The following is a 20,438-nucleotide window of genomic DNA, read 5'->3' on the forward strand; positions in this document are numbered from 1 at the left end:
AGAATGCTTTTGTGCATGATCACCCATGTTAAAAGATGGTTTGATTGGCATGTCCATTGTATTTTATGAACAAAAATAATATGCAATTTATATTTTTCTGCTACTAATTTAACTTTTCTTATTCTGACAGGACAAGCATGTGCTGGCCGTAGTGGCCATCGAGAAGATGGTGGAGAAGCTGAGGAAATCCAACGAGTTCCTGGATATGATCTTGAAGGGCCTCAACATGTACCTGGAAAGGAAGCGCCTCTTCTTCCCACGATTCTTCTTCCTGTCCAACGACGAGCTGCTGGAGATCCTCTCAGAGACCAAAGATCCCACCAGGTGAGTCGATGTTCCTCTTACTCATTTATGAAGCCTTGACAGGTAAAACAAGTTGGATGACTTGCATGGTACAAGATTCCCCAAGGATAAGACCCCACACAGATAAAGATCTCTTAAGCTTACACTACAATGACCCACCAGATCAAGAGCTTTGATTTATCGAACAAACCCTACCAGGTACAGTAAAGACCTGTCAGACATCACTTGTAGAATGATTCATAGGAAAGATCCATAAGAATGTGAGGATTTGCCTTTGTCCAACGTGCATAGCAGCAATGAAACAACAGTCAGACTAACCTGCTCAGGGCCCTGTGCCCGCTCAGGGTTAACCTAACCCAGGACTGGAAGGGAAGGCATGAATGATAACACAACAGAAAACCATCATTTATAACTGTGCCCGCTCAGGGCTCTGTGTTGGGGCTTTCCTGTGAATTGCTCTGGTTACAATCAGTACTTCTTAAGGATAGACTTTTAAAACTATTTTGCAAGGATATGATCTAGCTATTTTATTGCATCGTAGGTTAGACTGATGCCTGTGGGCTGTGATGAGTGTGATGGGCTCCCATGGTGTGGTAAGGCTGTTTGATAGAGTTTGATTATGCAAGGTTGTCATGTATTTGTGACTATCAACACTTTTTTGTCCTCCATGGTGAGGTTTGTGTGTGAGGGCACTACATGTCACCACTACATGTCACCACTACATGTCACCACTACATGTCACCACTTCACCACCTGTTTAGCACATCGATGCAGACTTTTCAGCACCTTGGCCTACATGGACACAATGGTGTAGAGAACATGCTTTGCCTCTTCATGTAGACATGCTCAGAAAATAAAATAAAAAAGAGGAAATGGGGGGAGGGAAGCAATTTAACTGAGTAGAAGCCTTGGAAAACTAATTTCAAGCCTTGGAAATCCTGTACTTACTGTGGGAATTTAATTATAGAGGCTGTTCTTCTCCCTGTGACACCCTGGCCTACTTAACTTCCCAGTGGCTCCCTGAAGCAGGCCCAGGCTGATAAGCAGCTCTTGTCTTATTCACCCAAAGTATTTGGTTAATAATGAATGTGATTTCAGACAAAGAGGACTTAGCCCTTTTCTCTGCCTCTTTTGGATTTTATATCTTTTCATCCTCTCTTCATCCCCAACTTTCGCGTCTGGGAGTATCATCAGCCCCAGTACAGAGCCTCGCTTTTCAAAGCGGGGATTTTCAAAAGCATATGGAGGCGTGTGATGAAGCCGTAGCTGGGCTGAGTTGGGGTGACTCATGCATGCTTTCCTTTCACAGGGCGTGCCATCTCAACACCGTTTTAAGTAAGAAAACAGCGTGGGCCTGTCTGCCGTTCAATCAAGTTTTGGGGGTTTATTAAAGCTTGTCCAACCATGCAAACCTAGTTTTTCAGAGTATTTTCCCCCTTGTCATCTTTGCCTTCTTGCTCCATTTACTGTTGTTGTCTGGTTTGTTACATTTCTTCTTTGGTGTTGACAAAATTGTACTGATCCTCTAAGTGGTTCCCAGAAGCATTTATTCAATACAACACTATAATAGTGTTGGGTTAGGGTTGGGGAATAATTCCCTACAGGCTACATGAGAGGGTATCTCAAAGCAATTGTTTACAAAATGCTTTTCGGTAGTGGGTTGCCTGAGGGGAATTAAATCCATCTCTCGTGTTCATAGAAAAACTAGACTGCGATCAATAGTAGATTATCCGCAGATGATTTGGATTAACCAGTTGCAAACGTCTGGTTTTATGTAACAAACACAGACATACAAGATGGAGAAATGAGTGAAGAGAGAATAACTATTTTGGAAGGAATATTTTCTCTCTGGGGAAAGTCCACTGTAGCGGGGTGTCCCTCTGGTGGATCAACATGAATACAGAGGCTGCTACAGGGGGGTATAGCAGGTGGAACAGACTAGAAACAGCTCTCTCCTCTCCCCCAGGGTCCAGCCCCATCTAAAGAAGTGCTTCGAGGGCGTGGCCAGCGTGGTGTTCACTGACGTGCTGGACATCACCCACATGATGAGCAGTGAGGCAGAGGTGGTGGGGCTGCTGGACACCATCTCCACCTCCAAGGCCCGAGGTCAGGTGGAGAAGTGGCTGCTGGAGCTGGAGAATGGCATGCGCAGCTCGCTGCAAAAGGTAGCTGCCCAGGACCTTGCAGATGATCCCACCTGACCAAGACTTCTCCCTTTACAGAGTCTTACGATTGTTGACTGGATGCAATAGATTTAGACAGATTATATACATATGAAGGCCTGCATGAAATCTGACTAATGTGGACCTTGTGTACTTTGCTTTGGATGAAAGTGTTGAATGAATCAAATGTAATGTATAATGTAATGTATGATGTAATGTATAATGCAAAGTCTAATGTATTATGTAACGTGTAATGTGTGTGGTTCCTAAGGATTGAGTCTGGGGCAAGTGTGTTCTTAACTCTTCAACCCTGTGTGTGTGTCAGGTGATTGGGGAGGCCATTGAGGCGTATCCCCAGGACCAGAGAACCAGCTGGGTACGGGCGTGGCCAGGCCAGACCGTGCTGTGTGTCTCCCAGGTCTACTGGACCAAGGACATCCACGAGGCCATTGCTTCAGGACAGAAGGTGACCAGGACCGACCTCACACTGGGCCTTTTCTGCTGGGGTCCTGTCGTTAGCTCACAATGAACAACCATACCTCTCTCCCTTAGGCACTGAACGCGTACCTGCAGCAGAACAACAGCCAGATAGACGACATAGTGACGCTGGTGCGAGGCAAGCTGTCTAAGCAGGCCCGCGTGACTCTGGGGGCGCTAGTAGTGCTGGACGTCCATGCCAGGGATGTGCTCTCATTGCTCTGCCAGAAAGGCATCAGCGACGAGAACGACTTTGAGTGGCTCAGCCAGCTACGCTACTATTGGATGGTGAGCCAGGGGGTCTGTGTGTGAGTGTGTGTGTGTGGGTGAAAGCTAGAAAAGAAAGTTTGATCCAATGGTACAAATATTTAATTTGTTCTTTAAACCAGGGTCATTTAACTTTTAACCCATATTCAATTCAGCTCACTCCTACCACACAAAAAAAAAAAAATCAGTGCCGGTCGAATCCATATATGACCCTGTTCTTTTGACCATCATCCAGGAAGACACCCTCCAAACCAAGATGATCAACGCTGGTCTGGCTTACGGCTACGAGTACCTAGGGAACACCCCCCGTCTGGTCATCACCCCCCTCACTGACCGCTGCTACAGGTATGACCACTCACTGCCCCCTCACTGTCCCCTCTGACCCTTTACTGCAATAGTAATGTGGTAATTGTAGTGAACATAGTATATTTAAGCATGATTGAATCCCATGCTGTGATAAGTGTGTATGAAGAACTTGTTGACGGCTCGTACTCCAGAACCCTGTTTGGGGCGCTGCACCTGCACCTGGGCGGGGCCCCCGAGGGCCCGGCGGGGACGGGCAAGACCGAGACCACCAAGGACTTGGCCAAGGCTGTGGCCAAGCAGTGTGTGGTGTTCAACTGCTCCGACGGCTTGGACTACATCGCCCTGGGGAAGTTCTTCAAGGTGTGCTGTCTGAGGGGCTGTGAGGGACGCCATTTATAATCACCAGGATTATTCATGGCCTTCTCCTCTCACATACACATAAGAAACCAAATTGACTCATATGCTGTACTGACAAGAATAATACAAACTGAGAAATGATGCTTTCACACATTAGTATGTGTGAAACTGTTACTCATAAAACAAAACAACTTTTATGTAGACCATTGAAAATCATTCACAGTTACACAATTACAAATGTTGTATGAGAGGCTTCCCCCCCCTAAAAAACCCATTATTGGTATGCCACTGTACTGGAAATCAGAAAGATGTGGTTGCCTTGGCAACAGTGAGCGCTCTGTGTGTGTGAGTCTGTGTGTGTGTGTGAGGTACAAGGCAGTTAACAGCCTTTGTACAAGTTGCTTTGCTTTGCCAGATTTCACCATTGAGCTTTGTTTCAATTTTGATTAACCAATTCAATTGGTTATTTTATAGGGATAGATAATACTTGCAACAAAAAAATATTTTAAGATAAAGACTAATTACAGATTATAATGAATAATTACCGACTAAAAAGCCAAAGTCTCTCATTCAGGAAACCTGAGCTTTTCCATAGACACTTCATAGTTTCTGTCCTTTCCAGTCATCAAGCCTTTCTCTGGACAGTCCTCTCCACCTCCAGTAATGCTCTGTGTGTGAGCTGGTGCTCTGTGTGTGAGCTGGTGCTCTGTGTGTGAGCTGGTGCTCTCTCTGTGTGTGAGCTGGTGCTCTCTGTGTGTGTGAGCTGGTGCTCTCTCTGTGTGTGAGCTGGTGCTCTGTGTGTGAGCTGGTGCTCTCTGTGTGTGTGAGCTGGTGCTCTGTGTGTGAGCTGGTGCTCTCTCTGTGTGTGAGCTGGTGCTCTCTCTGTGTGTGAGCTGGTGCTCTCTCTGTGTGTGAGCTGGTGCTCTCTGTGTGTGAGCTGGTGCTCTCTCTGTGTGTGAGCTGGTGCTCTGGGTGTGTGTGAGCTGGTGCTCTGTGTGTGAGCTGGTGCTCTGTGTGTGAGCTGGTGCTCTCTCTGTGTGTGAGCTGGTGCTCTCTCTGTGTGTGAGCTGGTGCTCTCTCTGTGCAGGGCCTGCTGTCCTGTGGAGCCTGGGCTTGCTTCGACGAGTTCAACCGCATTGATCTGGAAGTGCTCTCCGTGGTTGCCCAGCAGATTCTCACCATCCAGAGAGGTGTGTATGGGAGGAGGTACAGTTTGTGTGTGTCAATGGGCCCTATTTTAACGATCTGAAACGCAAGTATCAAATGCAAAACGCAACAAACTTTGTGGGCAGGACTCTGGCACTGTTGCTATAATACCGGCGGGATAAATGAGTCTTCCACTCGACCCAAATCCAAAATAGGTTGGTCCAAAGTAGCTACATTACTAATGGGTGTGGTTTGGGCGTGACATGCAATAAACCAATCAGAGCGTCATCCCTTTAGGAGCAGCGCTTGTTCCATGGTGGATTGCTATTATAACGACGGAGCGGTTCAAAGCCAAGGAGACAGACGTTCTCGTCAGGGCCGTAACAGATAGAGAAGTGACATTGTAGGGGAAAGGCAGAGCAGTTTTCTCATTGCACTAAATTGCCCGCTCATGCTGCTCATTCAAATTTGTATTCTTATTTATATATATATTTTATTTGTTGAAAATCTTTTTATAATCATTGAAGAAATGTAACACGCCATAAATGTAACGTAGCTTCACAGGAAGAAGGCCTCACCAGCAGTGCACACGGACCAAGCTAGCGCCCTTAAAATAGCATCTGAATAACGCCACACTGACTTTAGACTACGTTTTTCCTGGTCAGTGGCCGAATTGTTTTTCTGAAACTGCAAAATAGCACCAGGGAACGTTAGCGCCGGAACACGCATCTTTTTTCTCTGAACTGCCCCGGGACTGCAAGGTCACTCCATAATTTACCGACATGCGTCTGTGGAGGGAAAAGTCTGCTTTGTGTCGGGTGCAAACTAGGAATGATACATGCATCAGTGTACAATGTCAGTTGCGCTGTGTGCAAGATAGGGCCCGATGTGGGATTGTGGGATATGGTGTGTGTGTAGGTGTCAGTGTGTGTTTGTGTCTGATTTTGATTTTGATTTTCCAAGAACCACAAACGATACAGAACAGAGACAAAATAGAAACCACTACCCAAGACGACAAGATGTTTGCTTCTCAAGTGATACATCATTGGTGTAGTTGTGGTGTTATATTTTGGTGATACTACATTGATGATTAACATCCCTAATGGAGAGTGTTTGGCCTGGGTGTTTTCCTCAGGGATCACCTCCCATGTGGAGCTGCTGATGTTTGAGGGCACAGAGCTGAGGCTGGACCCATCCTGCTCCGTCTTCATCACCATGAACCCAGGCTACGCTGGCCGCTCCGACCTGCCCGACAACCTGAAGGTGCTGCACACACACATACACACACACACACATACACACATGCATCTGCTACACACTCACACACACACACATACACACAGCTGCTACACACCAAATACACACACATTTACATTTATTCATTTAGCAGACGCTTTCATCCATAACAACTTCCAAGACAGAGCTTTACAGAAGTGCATAGGTCAGTGATCATAAACAACGAGGAGATTGTTGAAACATTGCGGGTAGCCAAAACATGAAGCATACATTGTGAAAAGCAAATAAGTGCCAATGGGAAGAAACATAAGAGCATGTATTTAAACAAATTACAAATTAAACAACATGAACCTCAAGAAGTGCAAGAGTGTACCTGTAGGAAAGAAAGCAACAATAATATAATTTACAGCAAGTACAAGTAGTTAAATCAGCTACAACTCAACACACACATACACACAGCTGCTACACACACATCTGCTACACACACATACACATATGCTATATACACACACAACAACTTTTTTCCATTGAGTCCACTGGACTGTAAAACAACATACTGTCCACACTGTCTCCTGAGCTCCCCCCCCTTCCACCCTGCAGGCTCTGTTCAGGACGGTGGCCATGATGGTCCCTGACTACGCCATGATAGCTGAGATTGTGCTGTACTCGTGTGGCTTCGTCACTGCCCGTCCCCTGTCAGTGAAGATTGTGGCCACCTACCGGCTGTGCTCGGAGCAGCTGTCCTCCCAGCACCACTACGACTACGGCATGAGGGCTGTCAAGTCCGTGCTGACCGCCGCCGGAAACCTCAAGGTAGGATAGCCAGCCTCGAGGTACGCTCCCTCCAAGAGCTGGATACCAGCAGACTGACTGTTCGTGTCCTCTGGGTACCAGCAGACTGACTCTGCTCGTGTCCTCTGGATACCAGCAGACTGACTCTGCTCGTGTCCTCTGGGTACCAGCAGACTGACTCTGCTCGTGTCCTCTGGGTACCAGCAGACTGACTGTTCGTGTCCTCTGGGTACCAGCAGACTGACTCTGCTCGTGTCCTCTGGGTACCAGCAGACTGACTCTGCTCGTGTCCTCTGGATACCAGCAGACTGACTCTGCTAGTGTCCTCTGGATACCAGCAGACTGACTCTGCTCGTGTCCTCTGGATACCAGCAGACTGACTCTGCTCGTGTCCTCTGGGTACCAGCAGACTGACTGTTCGTGTCCTCTGGATACCAGCAGACTGACTCTGTTCGTGTCCTCTGGATACCAGCAGACTGACTCTGCTCGTGTCCTCTGGGTACCAGCAGACTGACTGTTCGTGTCCTCTGGGTACCAGCAGACTGACTCTGCTCGTGTCCTCTGGGTACCAGCAGACTGACTGCTCGTGTCCTCTGGGTACCAGCAGACTGACTGTTCGTGTCCTCTGGATACCAGCAGACTGACTCTGCTCGTGTCCTCTGGGTACCAGCAGACTGACTCTGCTCGTGTCCTCTGGATACCAGCAGACTGACTCTGCTAGTGTCCTCTGGATACCAGCAGACTGACTCTGCTCGTGTCCTCTGGATACCAGCAGACTGACTCTGCTCGTGTCCTCTGGGTACCAGCAGACTGACTCTGCTCGTGTCCTCTGGATACCAGCAGACTGACTCTGTTCGTGTCCTCTGGATACCAGCAGACTGACTCTGCTCGTGTCCTCTGGGTACCAGCAGAAAATGAGACTTTCAGTGAGAAATTGGGAGGTTGGTTCCAAATCTCCCAATCTGCTAAACAAGCGGTAACAAAAACAGAATGTAAGGTAGAAAAAAATGACTGAAAGACAACTTTAAAAGATAAGGATTTCATCCTAAACTTAGTGGGATGTCTTATAAATAACAGTTCTTTCTCTCTATCTCTCCCTCTCTCTCCATTTTCCTCTCTCTCTATCTCTCTCTCTCTCTCTCTTTCTCTCACACACACACACTGGTCTCTCTTTCACTCTCTCTCTCTCTCTCTCTCTCTCTCTTTCTCTCTCTCTCTCTCTCTCTCTCTCTCTCTCTCTCTCTCTCTCTCTCTCTCTCTCTCTCTCCTGTTTCCCTGGCTTTGTGTTGTTTTCGGGAGCATTCATGTCATTTTACATCAATTTCCATGCAGGCTCCTCTGGGACCCTACCCTTGTCAGCTCTTTCAAAATGACTTTTGGAAAATATAGGCATGCATTTAAACCCTGAACTAAAGCCTCAAATTCCGCTGATGGTTCCTCCATGTCTGAAGGGACTGTGTGTCAGTAGGAGACACACACAAAAGGAGCCTGAATGATGCGTCCCCTCACAAGACCCAAACTCATCTGTAAGGCAAGCCTTTCATTATCTATCGCTTCACTCTATCCCTCTCTCCCATCCTCTTTTTCTTTCCCTTGTCTTTCTGCCTCCGTTTTCCCTCAGCTGAAGTTTCCTGAGGAGAATGAAGACATTCTGTTGCTGAGGTCGATCATAGACGTTAATCTGCCCAAGTTCCTGGCCCACGATCTGCCGCTCTTTGAGGTAAGATCATTTGAATAATGTCACCACCTCCTCTGGTTAGACTGGTTAAGGCCTTTCAGATCAGCACATTGATCCTGACTATGTTCCTAATGTGGGAGGTACAAGTCAGTTTAAGACTATTCTAATCATACAGTCCGGCTTGTGTGTGTCCAGTTAAATTCACTACCTCTGTGCTTGTGTACCCACCACACACACCCTTCCACACTGCCCCAGGGCATCACCTCGGACCTATTTCCCGGGGTCAGACTGCCTAAGCCGGACTATGGCCTGCTGCTGGAGGCCATCAAGGAGAACAGCGACAAGATGAACCTGCAGGTCACAGAGTTCTTTGCAGAGAAGATCCTGCAGATCTTTGAGATGATGATCGTGAGACATGGCTTCATGCTGGTGGGGGAGCCGTTTGGAGGCAAGACCTGTGCCTACCGTGTGCTGGCGGCTGCACTGCAGGACATCTGTGACAAGGTAACCCTCCAGTCCCCCCTCCAGTCCCCCTCCAGTCCCCCCTCCTGTCCCCCCTCCATCCTCCCTCCAGTCCCTCTCCAGTCCCCCTCCAGTCCCCCCTCCAGTCCTCCCTCCAGTCCCCCTCCTGTCCCCCCTCCGTCCTCCCTCCAGTCCTCCCTCCAGTCCCCCTCCTGTCCCCCCTCCGTCCCCCCTCCAGTCCTCCCTCCAGTCCCCCTCCAGTCCCCCCTCCAGTCCCTCTCCAGTCCCCCTCCTGTCCCCCCTCCAGTCCCCCCTCCAGTCCCCCCTCCAGTCCCCCTCCAGTCCCCCCTCCGTCCTCCCTCCAGTCCTCCCTGTCTTTCTGTCCTTTCAAGAAAGCAATTTGCACTATTGTATCGTTCTCTTGCACTATTTGTTTTTTTAGGTTAGATTGTAAATTATGACTATTTATATTTTATTTTTTATTTCATTCCCCTTAGTATTAGCTAGACCCCCCTTAGTATTAGCTAGACGTTGCTCCTTTTGTATAGTTAGTCCACATATTTAAGTTTCAATTCTCCTATATGTTTAATGTATGCACCTCCCTGCCAAAGTAAATTCCTTGTTTTTGCAAACATTCATGGCGAATAAAATCCCTTCTGATTCTGATTCTGAAGAAGATAGCTACAGATTAAATTGGACTGGTGTGGGTGCAGGCTAGTGACTATGCAATATGGGTTTGAATGTGTCGGAAAGCGTTTTTTTGAGTGAATTTGAAGTGTATCTTTAGAGTGATGAAATTACCTAATTATTTTGCATATCTGCTAGTGACAGTGTCACACACACACATATACTCCCTCACACAGCTGGCTGTTTACATGCCTGAAAGGGCTTGTGGGACGACATGATGGACAGCCTCAGCAACCCCACATTCATCATTGTCACGGCGATGCACGTCCGCCCCTTCCCCTCTCTGAATCCTGACGGCCTGTCTGAAACAATGCTAACTGGGGTTGGCTTCTCCCCTAGTTTGGGAAGGCTCTTTATCACAGAGACATTAATTGGCCTGGCAATTTATGAGCCTTGGCACAGGAAATGTGGTCAAATGAGGTTCGAGGCTGATCCACATTGCTTTGAGCTTTTTCCATGATCTATTTTTGCTGCCTCACTGATGCGTCTGTCTAATAAGGTCTAACCTGTTCTGTAGTCTTGAGAAATGTTGTTTTTAGGCCTACTGTGACAGGTGTGTGTGTGTGTGTGTGTGTGTGCGTACGTGTGTACGTACATGTGTGTGTGGGGGGGTTTATATAGGGTCTGATGGATGAGAACCGGGTCCAGATCACTGTCATCAACCCCAAGTCCATCACAATGGGCCAGCTGTATGGCCAGTTTGACCCTGTCTCCCATGAGTGGTCCGATGGCATCCTGGCCGTCAGCTACAGATCCTTTGCTACCTCCCAGGTAAGCTATGGTCTACCTCCCAGGTAAGCTATGGTCTACCTCCCAGGTAAGCTATGGTCTACCTCCCAGGTAAGCTCTGGTCTACCTCCCAGGTAAGCTCTGGTCTACCTCCCAGGTAAGCTATGGTCTACCTCCCAGGTAAGCTCTGGTCTACCTCCCAGGTAAGCTATGGTCTACCTCCCAGGTAAGCTCTGGTCTACCTCCCAGGTAAGCTATGGTCTACCTCCCAGGTAAGCTCTGGTCTACCTCCCAGGTAAGCTATGGTCTACCTCCCAGGTAAGCTATGGTCTACCTCCCAGGTAAGCTCTGGTCTACCTCCCAGGTAAGCTATGGTCTACCTCCCAGGTAAGCTATGGTCTACCTCCCAGGTAAGCTCTGGTCTACCTCCCAGGTAAGCTCTGGTCCATTCCTGGTCTCTCTGATTTTCATGTGTATGAATTATGTGTTACTGTTGTTTATGGGTTTTTTACTTGCTGCACACCTGCAAAATGTGTCCAACACTAAACAGACCAGTTTTACTGTGAGCATTTCTGGGCTTCCCATCTTCATCTCCATCTTTCTAAAGCCCTTTGACCCAAAACAATGTGCAATGAAAGCAGCAAATTCTCAGGAAAGAAAACAGACCATAATGAGGCTGGAACAGCTCGCAGTCTTTACTATATCTGTTTCTATGGAAACAGACCTTTGTGACAACTGAGACTCCATTCCCAATTGTACTCACCTGGGGATTAATAAAGTCTTATCTTAATAAAGTCTTATCTTTTTGAATGTTATTCACCAAGATCAGTAACTCCCAAAGGACTCAGCCCTATTCTAAGTCACATTATGCTCTGTGAGCAGAGCTAAATTTCTTGCTTTCTAAAATAGTTTATTTATCTAACTGACCTTTAAAGTATAATTCAACCACTGCCAAGACAAGGGGACAGATTAGAAAATGAGGCGATAAACGACCCAAGAAAAACAACACAAACCTGGGCTCAGCTGGGAGGGTTTTTTATTGGCTTTAAATAAATTGCAAACAAATCCAGTCAAATCATGTTTAGCTGGTTTGCTCAGATTTCAAACTCACCAGCCCTGGCACACACACAACTGCTGCGTACTTGATGTGATTATTGTCCCGGTTTAGACAAGATCCCTTTTTGATCTGCTTGTAGTCAGATCATCACATTAGGCTATCAACTCTCTCTCAGCTCTCTCCCTCTTTCTGAACTCTTTCCCTCTCTTTCTCTCTCTCAACTACCTTGCTTTCTTTCATCTCTCTCAGTGCCAGATGGCTCTGGCCAGTGTGTTTATGTTACAACAAATTAATTTATAGCACAACCACTGTTATGTATCTTAACCGGGAATTAACTTTCCATGTCAGCCTCCATTATGAGTGAAGGAGCCCTGCCCACGTACTCTGCACAGACAAGGTCACTAACTCTGCCCAGGTCTGCACAGACAAGGTCACTAACTCTGCCCAGGTCTGCACAGACAAGGTCACTAACTCTGCCCAGGTCTGCACAGACAAGGTCACTAACTCTGCCCAGGTCTGCACAGACAAGGTCACTAACTCTGCCCAGGTCTGCACAGACAAGGTCACTAACTCTGCCCAGGTCTGCACAGAGAAGGTCACTAACTCTGCCCAGGTCTGCACAGACAAGGTCACTAACTCTGCCCAGGTCTGCACAGACAAGGTCACTAACTCTGCTTAGGTCTGCCCTCCAGGGTAGTTTGTCTTGTCTGTCTCTATAACAATGAGAACGTTTTGCACCTCGAACATTAGTGGAGTGCATGCTGTACTGAAGGCTTGCTAAACCAGTTGGAGTGATAAAGGTTGAAATCAACAGTTGACTTTATTTGTACATTTATTTGTGTCCTTGGGTGTGATCCCTGTGTGTTTTCCTGTGTGTCTCCCTGTGTGTCCCCCTGCAGACCCCAGACAGGAAGTGGCTGATCTTCGACGGCCCGGTGGATGCTGTCTGGATTGAGAACATGAACACAGTGCTAGACGACAACAAGAAGCTGTGTCTGATGAGTGGAGAGATCATCCAGATGTCCCCACAGATGAGCCTCATCTTTGAGCCTATGGATCTGGAAGTGGCTTCGCCCGCCACGGTGAGCCACCAACGTTTGTGGGAAGGAGCTTGTTTGTCGTTCTCCATCAGAGATGCAGATTTTCATGCGGTTGTAGTTTTTCACAATTTCAAATTCTCATCCAATTACATATATGCTTGTTGACATTGTTTATGTTTTGTTTGTATCTGGAAATATATTTTACGCCAACGTTAGCCTCAAGATTTCATGTAGAACACTTTGAAGTACTCCCTTGTTGTCTGGTGGAGCCTTCCAACATCATGAACCCACAACCTCCAACACGCTCTGTGTTGGAGGTTGTTGGGTCTGTGAATCATGCCAGGCAACACGATTCATTGCATCAATGGCGGACAGATGGCGTTGTGTAGCATCAATGAGACAGATGATGTTGTGTAGCATCAATGAGACAGATGGTGTTGTGTAGCATCAATGAGACAGATGGCGTTGTGTAGCATCAATGAGACAGGTGTTGTGTAGCATTAATGAGACAGGTGTTGTGTAGCATCAATGAGACAGATGGCGTTGTGTAGCATCAATGAGACAGGTGTTGTGTAGCATCAATGAGACAGATGACGTTGTGTAGCATCAATGAGACAGATGGCGTTGTGTAGCATCAATGAGACAGATGGCGTTGTGTAGCATCAATGAGACAGATGGTGTTGTGTAGCATCAATGAGACAGATGGTGTTGTGTAGCATCAATGAGACAGATGGCGTTGTGTAGCATCAATGAGACAGATGGTGTTGTGTAGCATCAATGAGACAAATGGCGTTGTGTAGCATCAATGAGACAGATGGCGTTGTGTAGCATCAATGAGACAGGTGTTGTGTAGCATTAATGAGACAGGTGTTGTGTAGCATCAATGAGACAGATGGCGTTGTGTATCATCAATGAGACAGATGGTGTTGTGTAGCATCAATGAGACAGGTGTTGTGTAGCATCAATGAGACAGATGACGTTGTGTAGCATCAATGAGACAGATGGCGTTGTGTAGCATCAATGAGACAGATGGTGTTGTGTAGCATTAATGAGACAGATGGTGTTGTGTAGCATCAATGAGACAGATGGCGTTGTGTAGCATCAATGAGACAGATGGTGTTGTGTAGCATCAATGAGACAGATGGTGTTGTGTAGCATCAATGAGACCGATGGTGTTGTGTAGCATCAATGAGACAGATGGCGTTGTGTAGCATCAATGAGACCGATGGTGTTGTGTAGCATCAATGAGACAGGTGTTGTGTAGGATTCTGAGTCCTCCTAACGGTCACCCAGGGAAGACAATCCTTTCAGATAGTAATTACAGATACAAACCTTTTTTTCGAAAGCATCAAATGATTTATACTGTACATTGAAGGGACTAGTATGAGTAACCAGAGTTTCATGCATGTGACACCTTCCTAGTCAGAGTTAGCAGGGGTAAAAAAGGTAGGAAAAAATATCAAGTGGTGAGGCTTCTAATCCACATCAAGACTTAAGGGGTCATTTTGATGGCCCACATATCCATATATTCTTCAAAAATATTTCTAAAAAATATTTAATGGTTCCAATGTGAAACTGCAAAACAGCTAGGATTTGCGTATGCAAATAAATGATTATCACAGATTATTATTACTATTTGTATGCTTTCCTTTCTATACTGAGGATTTGATTAATATGTTTTAAATGTGTCAAATACTGTAGCTAAAACTGCAATATTTACACAGGCAGATTACCTTCAAGTGTTTTGTTCTAGTAAACTGGCTCTTTTAATTAAGCAGTGTTCACATTCCTTGATGAACGTTAAGGTAGTGGTTTTAGCGTTCATCTTACTGAAATTGTGTCGTATCTGCAGGTGTCTCGCTGTGGGATGATCTACATGGAGCCTCACATGCTGGGCTGGAGGCCTGTGATGCTGTCCTGGCTCAACACCCTGCCCTCCACGGTCAAGCCCATGCACAGAGACATCATCACAGGCCTTTTTGACAGGATGCTGCCCGCCTGCCTGCAGCTCATACGCAAAGCCACCAAGGCAAGAACTAGGAATGAATAATGGCAATACAAACACACTGTACACTTTAGTAGGAACTGCCACTGTCACTACCTTACTTACCCCTGCTCTTATTTACTGAGAATAGCCTGTGTCTTCTGATGTCCGGGGTTGGTACTTAGACCTAGACAATAGGAAGCCTCCTGATCTGTATTCTCTCTGCAGGAACATTCCCCGACGTCTGACACCAACCTGGTAAAGTCCCTGATGAACCTGATGGACTGCATGCTGGATGAGTTCAGAGACCAGGCCAAGATGAAGAGCCTGGATGAGAGAGACGTCTGCTCCTGGCTGGAGGTGAGAGGGAGGGAGAGGTGGAGGTGTAGGTAAAGGCGGCGGAGGGAGAGGAGATGGAAAACATCCTGGGGCACTAAGACAGAGGGAAGCCTGGCTCAAGATATGACAGACAGCCAACAGTACCCTGAAGGCCCATAAAAGGCTTTTAGTACACTAAGTACTATACAGCTGTCTGTACTCGTTTTGGAAGTCATTAACTTTCTGTTATGTCACCACATCACCCTGTAGCTTTCAGTACGCTCACTTGAACCATCCATCCACAAACCACTTGGCTCTGAGCTTAATAGTTATTAAAAGCTGTTTTTCTCTACTGACCAAAAGTTGCTCAAATTAGTGAAAGAACCAAAGTTCTCTCTCCCGACTGCATTACTGCTCTCTCCTGACACATTGGCAGCGTTGCTGGGGCACCTGCCAAGGACACCATCAGCATGTTGATCTTTAATCAGCTACATTATTGTGGGCTGATCAGGCTTGATTTCCAAGTCTTTGTATATTTGTTTAAAAGCAAAGCTCTGAGATGATTTCATGTCTGATATTTCATAGTTCATTTTATGCTAGACCATACCATACTATTGCCATACTAAACTATCTGCAAAAAGTTTTTGTGTTTTTAAGACATGCCTTTCTCCCCCAGTCCCAGAGACGTAACAAGCTAATGTTGACATCTCTCTGGCACAGGGCATCTTTGTGTTCTGCCTGGTGTGGTCAGTAGGAGCCAGCTGTACTGAGTCTGGCCGTGTGAAGTTTGACTCTGTGGTGCGGGAGATGCTGGAGGGAGCCCTGAGCGAAGACACACGAACACGCCATGGTATCCTGAGCACCGTGGAGCCCCCCACTAAGCAGCTGACCGTGGCTCTGCCTTCTGAGGGCTCGCTCTACCAGTACCTCTTCATCAAGGAGGTGAGACAGGCCATCAGAATGGGGCTAACCCAGTACCACAGTCTTCTGAGAGCATTGCTAACTGCTCTACATTGAGCTGCATTGATGTATCTCCTACTGTACACAAGAAAGGGTCCCTCCCCAAGGAATAGGATTAGAATTTCCGTCTTAACATACAGTTTGGAAAGTTGGAGTGGTCCGACAGCGAGACCTGATGATATTTGGGACTGGGCTCCGTCCACACCTAGTCAGCTTGAGGGGCTGAGGGCTGCATCCATGCTGCATACTGTGGTCTGGTACTGAATACTCACAGGATACTATATCCTTCCTTGTGAATTTGACCTAGGATATACATGTCGTCCTATCATGTTTGAGATAACAGCTGTGTATAGAGGCTCTGACGTCCTATCATGTTTGAGACTTTTCACTATAAAAACAAACTTCCATGCACTTAAAAAGAGATTCTGAAACAAGGTCCTTGTTATTTTGCAGGGCCCTGGGAGGTGGGAGCTGTGGACAGACCAGCTGAAGGCAGCGCCCCCTATTGCCAAGGACCTGCAGTTTAGCGAGATCATCGTGCCCACAGAGAACACCGTGTGTTCCACAGCCCTGATGGAGCTACTCATCACCCACCAAAAGCCCACCATCTTCATCGGACCAACTGGCACCGGCAAGAGCGTCTACATCATAGTGAGGGCTGCAGTTTAAACCTAACTGTAGACACTGTAGGGTGTGGACACCTAGGACACTGCATCCCTGTTGAGAAACCTTGCTCTTCGCTACAATGAATCACTTGGATATATTTGCCAGTCAGGGTGAGTGAGTGACAGTGGTTGGAAGTGTGTGAGCTTGGTATGCAGCGCGGAGCTGTATCTGTGTGTTTAAATGTGCAGAGAGCAGGTGGAAGTAAGTAAGTAAGACTTAGGGTTAAGTATTTATATAGCCCATTTCATACAGGAATTGCAGCTCAAGGTGCTTTACATAAAATCAACAAAAACATTAATATAAGTGATAAAACTAATAGATCTAAAACATATAACAAACCAGACTAGCATGATCTTCCCTGCTGTAGCCTCGCTGCAGCTCAGCTCTGCATGCTGTCACTGTGAAGGTCAACACTGCTGGTCTCACTGTGCATGAGTTCAGACTTCAACTCCCAACCCTGGGTGGATCAGTAGCCCTGGGTGAATCGGTAGCCCTGGGTGGATCAGTAGCCCAGGGTGGATCAGTAGCCCAGGGTGGATCGGTAGCCCAGGGTGGATCAGTAGCCCAGGGTGGATCAGTAGCCCAGGGTGGATCGGTAGCCCAGGGTGGATCGGTAGCCCAGGGTGGATCAGTAGCCCAGGGTGGATCAGAAGCCCAGGGTGGATCGGTAGCCCAGGGTGGATCAGTAGCCCAGGGTGGATCGGTAGCCCAGGGTGGATCGGTAGCCCAGGGTGGATCGGTAGCCCAGGGTGGATCAGAAGCCCAGGGTGGATTCGAAGCCCAGGGTGGATCGGTAGCCCAGGGTGGATCAGTAGCCCAGGGTGGATCGGTAGCCCAGGATGGATCAGTAGCCCTGGGTGACCCGCCCCAGCCTACTGGGGGAGGGGTGGGGGTTGTTACACAGAACGTTACACCTAACTTATTTTTTTAAATTAAATATATATGTATTATATCCTCTCCTACTCTTTTTTAAAAGCTTAACGAATCTATCTCTTCAGGTTTCGTACAAGGTGCTTAAAGTGCTTGAAGTACTTCAATTTGACTTTTTGAAATTTAAGTCCTGGACAACCCTTGAAAACAGTCATATTAATGATGAGGTACTTGAAAAGAGCTTGAATAATTTAAAGACAATGGGCCTCATTCTCAGACATTTTCTTAAGTTTCTTATGAAATACGAATTCGAATTCTTACGTGCTTCGGAAAAACAACGTAAGAAAAACACATCCGCCAAATTCATGAACGCTTGAAAATGTGTTCCTACGCAGCAGAAGTTTTCTGAGCTGAGCTCCCCGGGAAGAGTTTTCTTAATTGACTGGGTATTTTGGGTATTTCACACTGTTCCTTAAGGTCTCTGAATAGGGTATGTTACATTGGTTAGGTTGAAAATGGCCCGGGTGCTCTTCTATGCCCCCTGATAGATCCTCTGAAATGTTCCCGGGAAAAAACACTAGCTTTTCTCCTTTTATGGTATGCTCATTAATACTTAGATAAGCTGTGCGCTGATTGGTTGGTTTCAACGAGTGAAGCTGGGGAGCAAAAACGCAACACGGCCAACAGCAGCACTCGCTGAAACACCGAAGGTGGAGACTTGAAATAAAAACGCACAAATAAATCTATTATGTCTACACAACACTGTTTTCAACAGATTGACTACATATCATTTGAAATGATAACATTACTTGTTTCCACTTCTGTTGTTGAAGCAAACTGGATTGACTTGGGTGGGTAGAACGTTAGGCTTAGTTACCAAACCATATCTTGATTCAACTCGGCTTCAGTTAGCTAGCTCTAGATATCTTGCTGAAAAATAACCCGACAAAGATCTGGACAAACATGCATCTTTAATTGTAGATTTACATGACACAGGTTATTTATTTGAATGAAACACAGTCAGGAACATGAAACAACGTTAGCCCCATTGCCAATAAACTAGGCAAAATTATCACACATTCTACCTATGCTCTTGCGTTAGCAAGCTAAACTAGTTTACATGCCTACTACAGTCTAGGTGTTACTAGTAACAGTTAACTACTAGCAATGCTAACGTATCCTGTATCTAGCACCTGCCTTTCTCCAGTTCTTTCAAATAGATTATCTAGACAGGCGTTAGCAATAAGCCAGACTGCTGTTCCTTTTTTGGCTATTTTTTCGGAAGCTTCCCTTCTAATGCCGACTAGCTAGTCTAGCTAGAGTCATTTGATGTGTGTAGAAACATATTTAGCATTCTACCTATGCTATATACAGGACACGTTAGCATTGCTAATAACTGTTAGCACAACATCATACTGTCCTTACAGCTTGCGGTTGCAATGAGCATACGGTCGGAACAGCACCTCTTTCCAGGTTCAGCTTCCTAGCAAATCCTGCTTGAAATTGTCCAAGGTTGTCAAAACTGTCTTGGGTGAAATGTTCAGAGCAAATGAATGATTGAGTGTCGAACTTCGCCGGGATCTTCTCATAAACAACAGCAACCATGCCTGTTGAATGTTTGGCTCCTTGGGAAGACTGTGAGTGTTAGCCTTCCCTGTACAGCCTGGAACACAGCATTTACGACCGTGGTCCATTTTCAATATCCTTGTTATAATTCAAAACGTTCTTCTTTGTAATTCCTTATAAGTAGCCTACACAGAGCAGCGCGCAGCTAAACTAGTATCGGAGATAGACGCTACCTGGGGCTGGTCTGGATGTACATTTTGGGGCGAGACAAAGATACAGACCAGAGCCAAAAAGGGCGGTCCCCGGTCCTACGTCACACCGGTGGCTTTGTTGAAAAGCAAGCGTTTTACAGCCAAATTTTTTCTTTTTGAGATTTGCATAGGAAAGAGGTGTCAATCGACTTTGATATTTACTGTATGTTCATTTTACCCACAAAACTGTCGTTATTCAACTATGACAAGGTAAAATCGGTTTTGCAATCAATTGCCCCTTTAAGTTGAAAGCGCGTCCTCGTGCTCCTGAATTTGCATACATTCACGCCCCGACAGCTCCTTATTAGTGCACGCAACAGCAGTGACGTGTGCAGTCAGAATCGACACAATTAGGAAAGCAACAGGAACTCAAGTTATTTCCAAGTGAAAAGCAACCGGTGCGACATCATACCAGTATGATGAGCAGTGGAATTGTTCTCCACTGGATCTAACCTTGTGCACACTAAGCAAGGTCAATTATTATAATTATTTAAATCTGAGGATGTCTCGACTTCTTGATATCCAGAATTTAATTCTTGCCTTAGTGGTCCCCTAATACTGTATCTGAAGTCTCTTTCCCGAAATTCAGCCATGGTGCAGAATTATAGCCACTACAAGTAGTCCCACAATCAGCTTTCCTCAGAACGCAGTGTTTCTGTGTGTGTAGCTTTAAATGCTAATGAGGAGGAGAGGGGCGGCAACATGCGCTAATGTTTACAACGGATGTATCGCAATGGCTTGTTGAGGAAACAGTAGTAGCTGAAATGTTTGGCGCAGACATACAACACTTTTGGAAGTTGTGTCGGCACATTTCCAGCGAAAATACAATTAAGATACGGGTTGTGCAGAGGCTTGGATGAAGGAACTAAAAAAAGATGTGTGTTTGCATTTGTACATCCAAGCACTGAGCAACTGTTATGCTTTGTTTGTTTGCTCGCCATGATGTCTCTCCAGGAAAAACCGATATCGCACTCGCCCTTGCACGGTGGTAGCTCAGTTTCTCATGGGCGGGCCAGATGATCTTGTCGGGCAAAGCAGAGAGAGGGGAGGTAACCTTCCCCCGATCTACGTCACTCGGGGGAGATTTTCAAACAGCGCAATTGAGCCTTCATTTTGTCAAAGGC

The 20,438-nt window shown here is 46.4% G+C and overlaps 1 protein-coding gene across 6 annotated transcripts in view; it reads left to right on the forward strand.

Moving 5' to 3' along the window:
- dnah7 (dynein, axonemal, heavy chain 7) overlaps positions 1–20,438 on the forward strand; it is a 90,303-nt gene that overhangs the window by 17,185 nt on the left and 52,680 nt on the right. For all 6 annotated transcript variants that reach the window (XM_084688971.1, XM_084688973.1, XM_084688972.1 and 3 more), the window contains exons 20-36: positions 131–324; positions 2,270–2,468; positions 2,791–2,931; positions 3,018–3,230; positions 3,445–3,554; positions 3,707–3,875; positions 4,960–5,062; positions 6,154–6,281; positions 6,855–7,067; positions 8,668–8,766; positions 8,980–9,228; positions 10,495–10,644; positions 12,559–12,741; positions 14,552–14,728; positions 14,912–15,043; positions 15,722–15,943; positions 16,415–16,612. In XM_084688971.1, coding sequence (XP_084545097.1) covers positions 131–324; positions 2,270–2,468; positions 2,791–2,931; positions 3,018–3,230; positions 3,445–3,554; positions 3,707–3,875; positions 4,960–5,062; positions 6,154–6,281; positions 6,855–7,067; positions 8,668–8,766; positions 8,980–9,228; positions 10,495–10,644; positions 12,559–12,741; positions 14,552–14,728; positions 14,912–15,043; positions 15,722–15,943; positions 16,415–16,612 — 2,880 coding nt within the window. The remainder of the gene's footprint in view (positions 1–130; positions 325–2,269; positions 2,469–2,790; positions 2,932–3,017; positions 3,231–3,444; positions 3,555–3,706; positions 3,876–4,959; positions 5,063–6,153; positions 6,282–6,854; positions 7,068–8,667; positions 8,767–8,979; positions 9,229–10,494; positions 10,645–12,558; positions 12,742–14,551; positions 14,729–14,911; positions 15,044–15,721; positions 15,944–16,414; positions 16,613–20,438) is intronic.

The sequence above is a fragment of the Hypomesus nipponensis genome, chromosome 23 (assembly GCF_054491055.1).
Source record: "Hypomesus nipponensis isolate SF chromosome 23, ASM5449105v1, whole genome shotgun sequence".
Lineage (NCBI taxonomy): Eukaryota > Metazoa > Chordata > Actinopteri > Osmeriformes > Osmeridae > Hypomesus > Hypomesus nipponensis.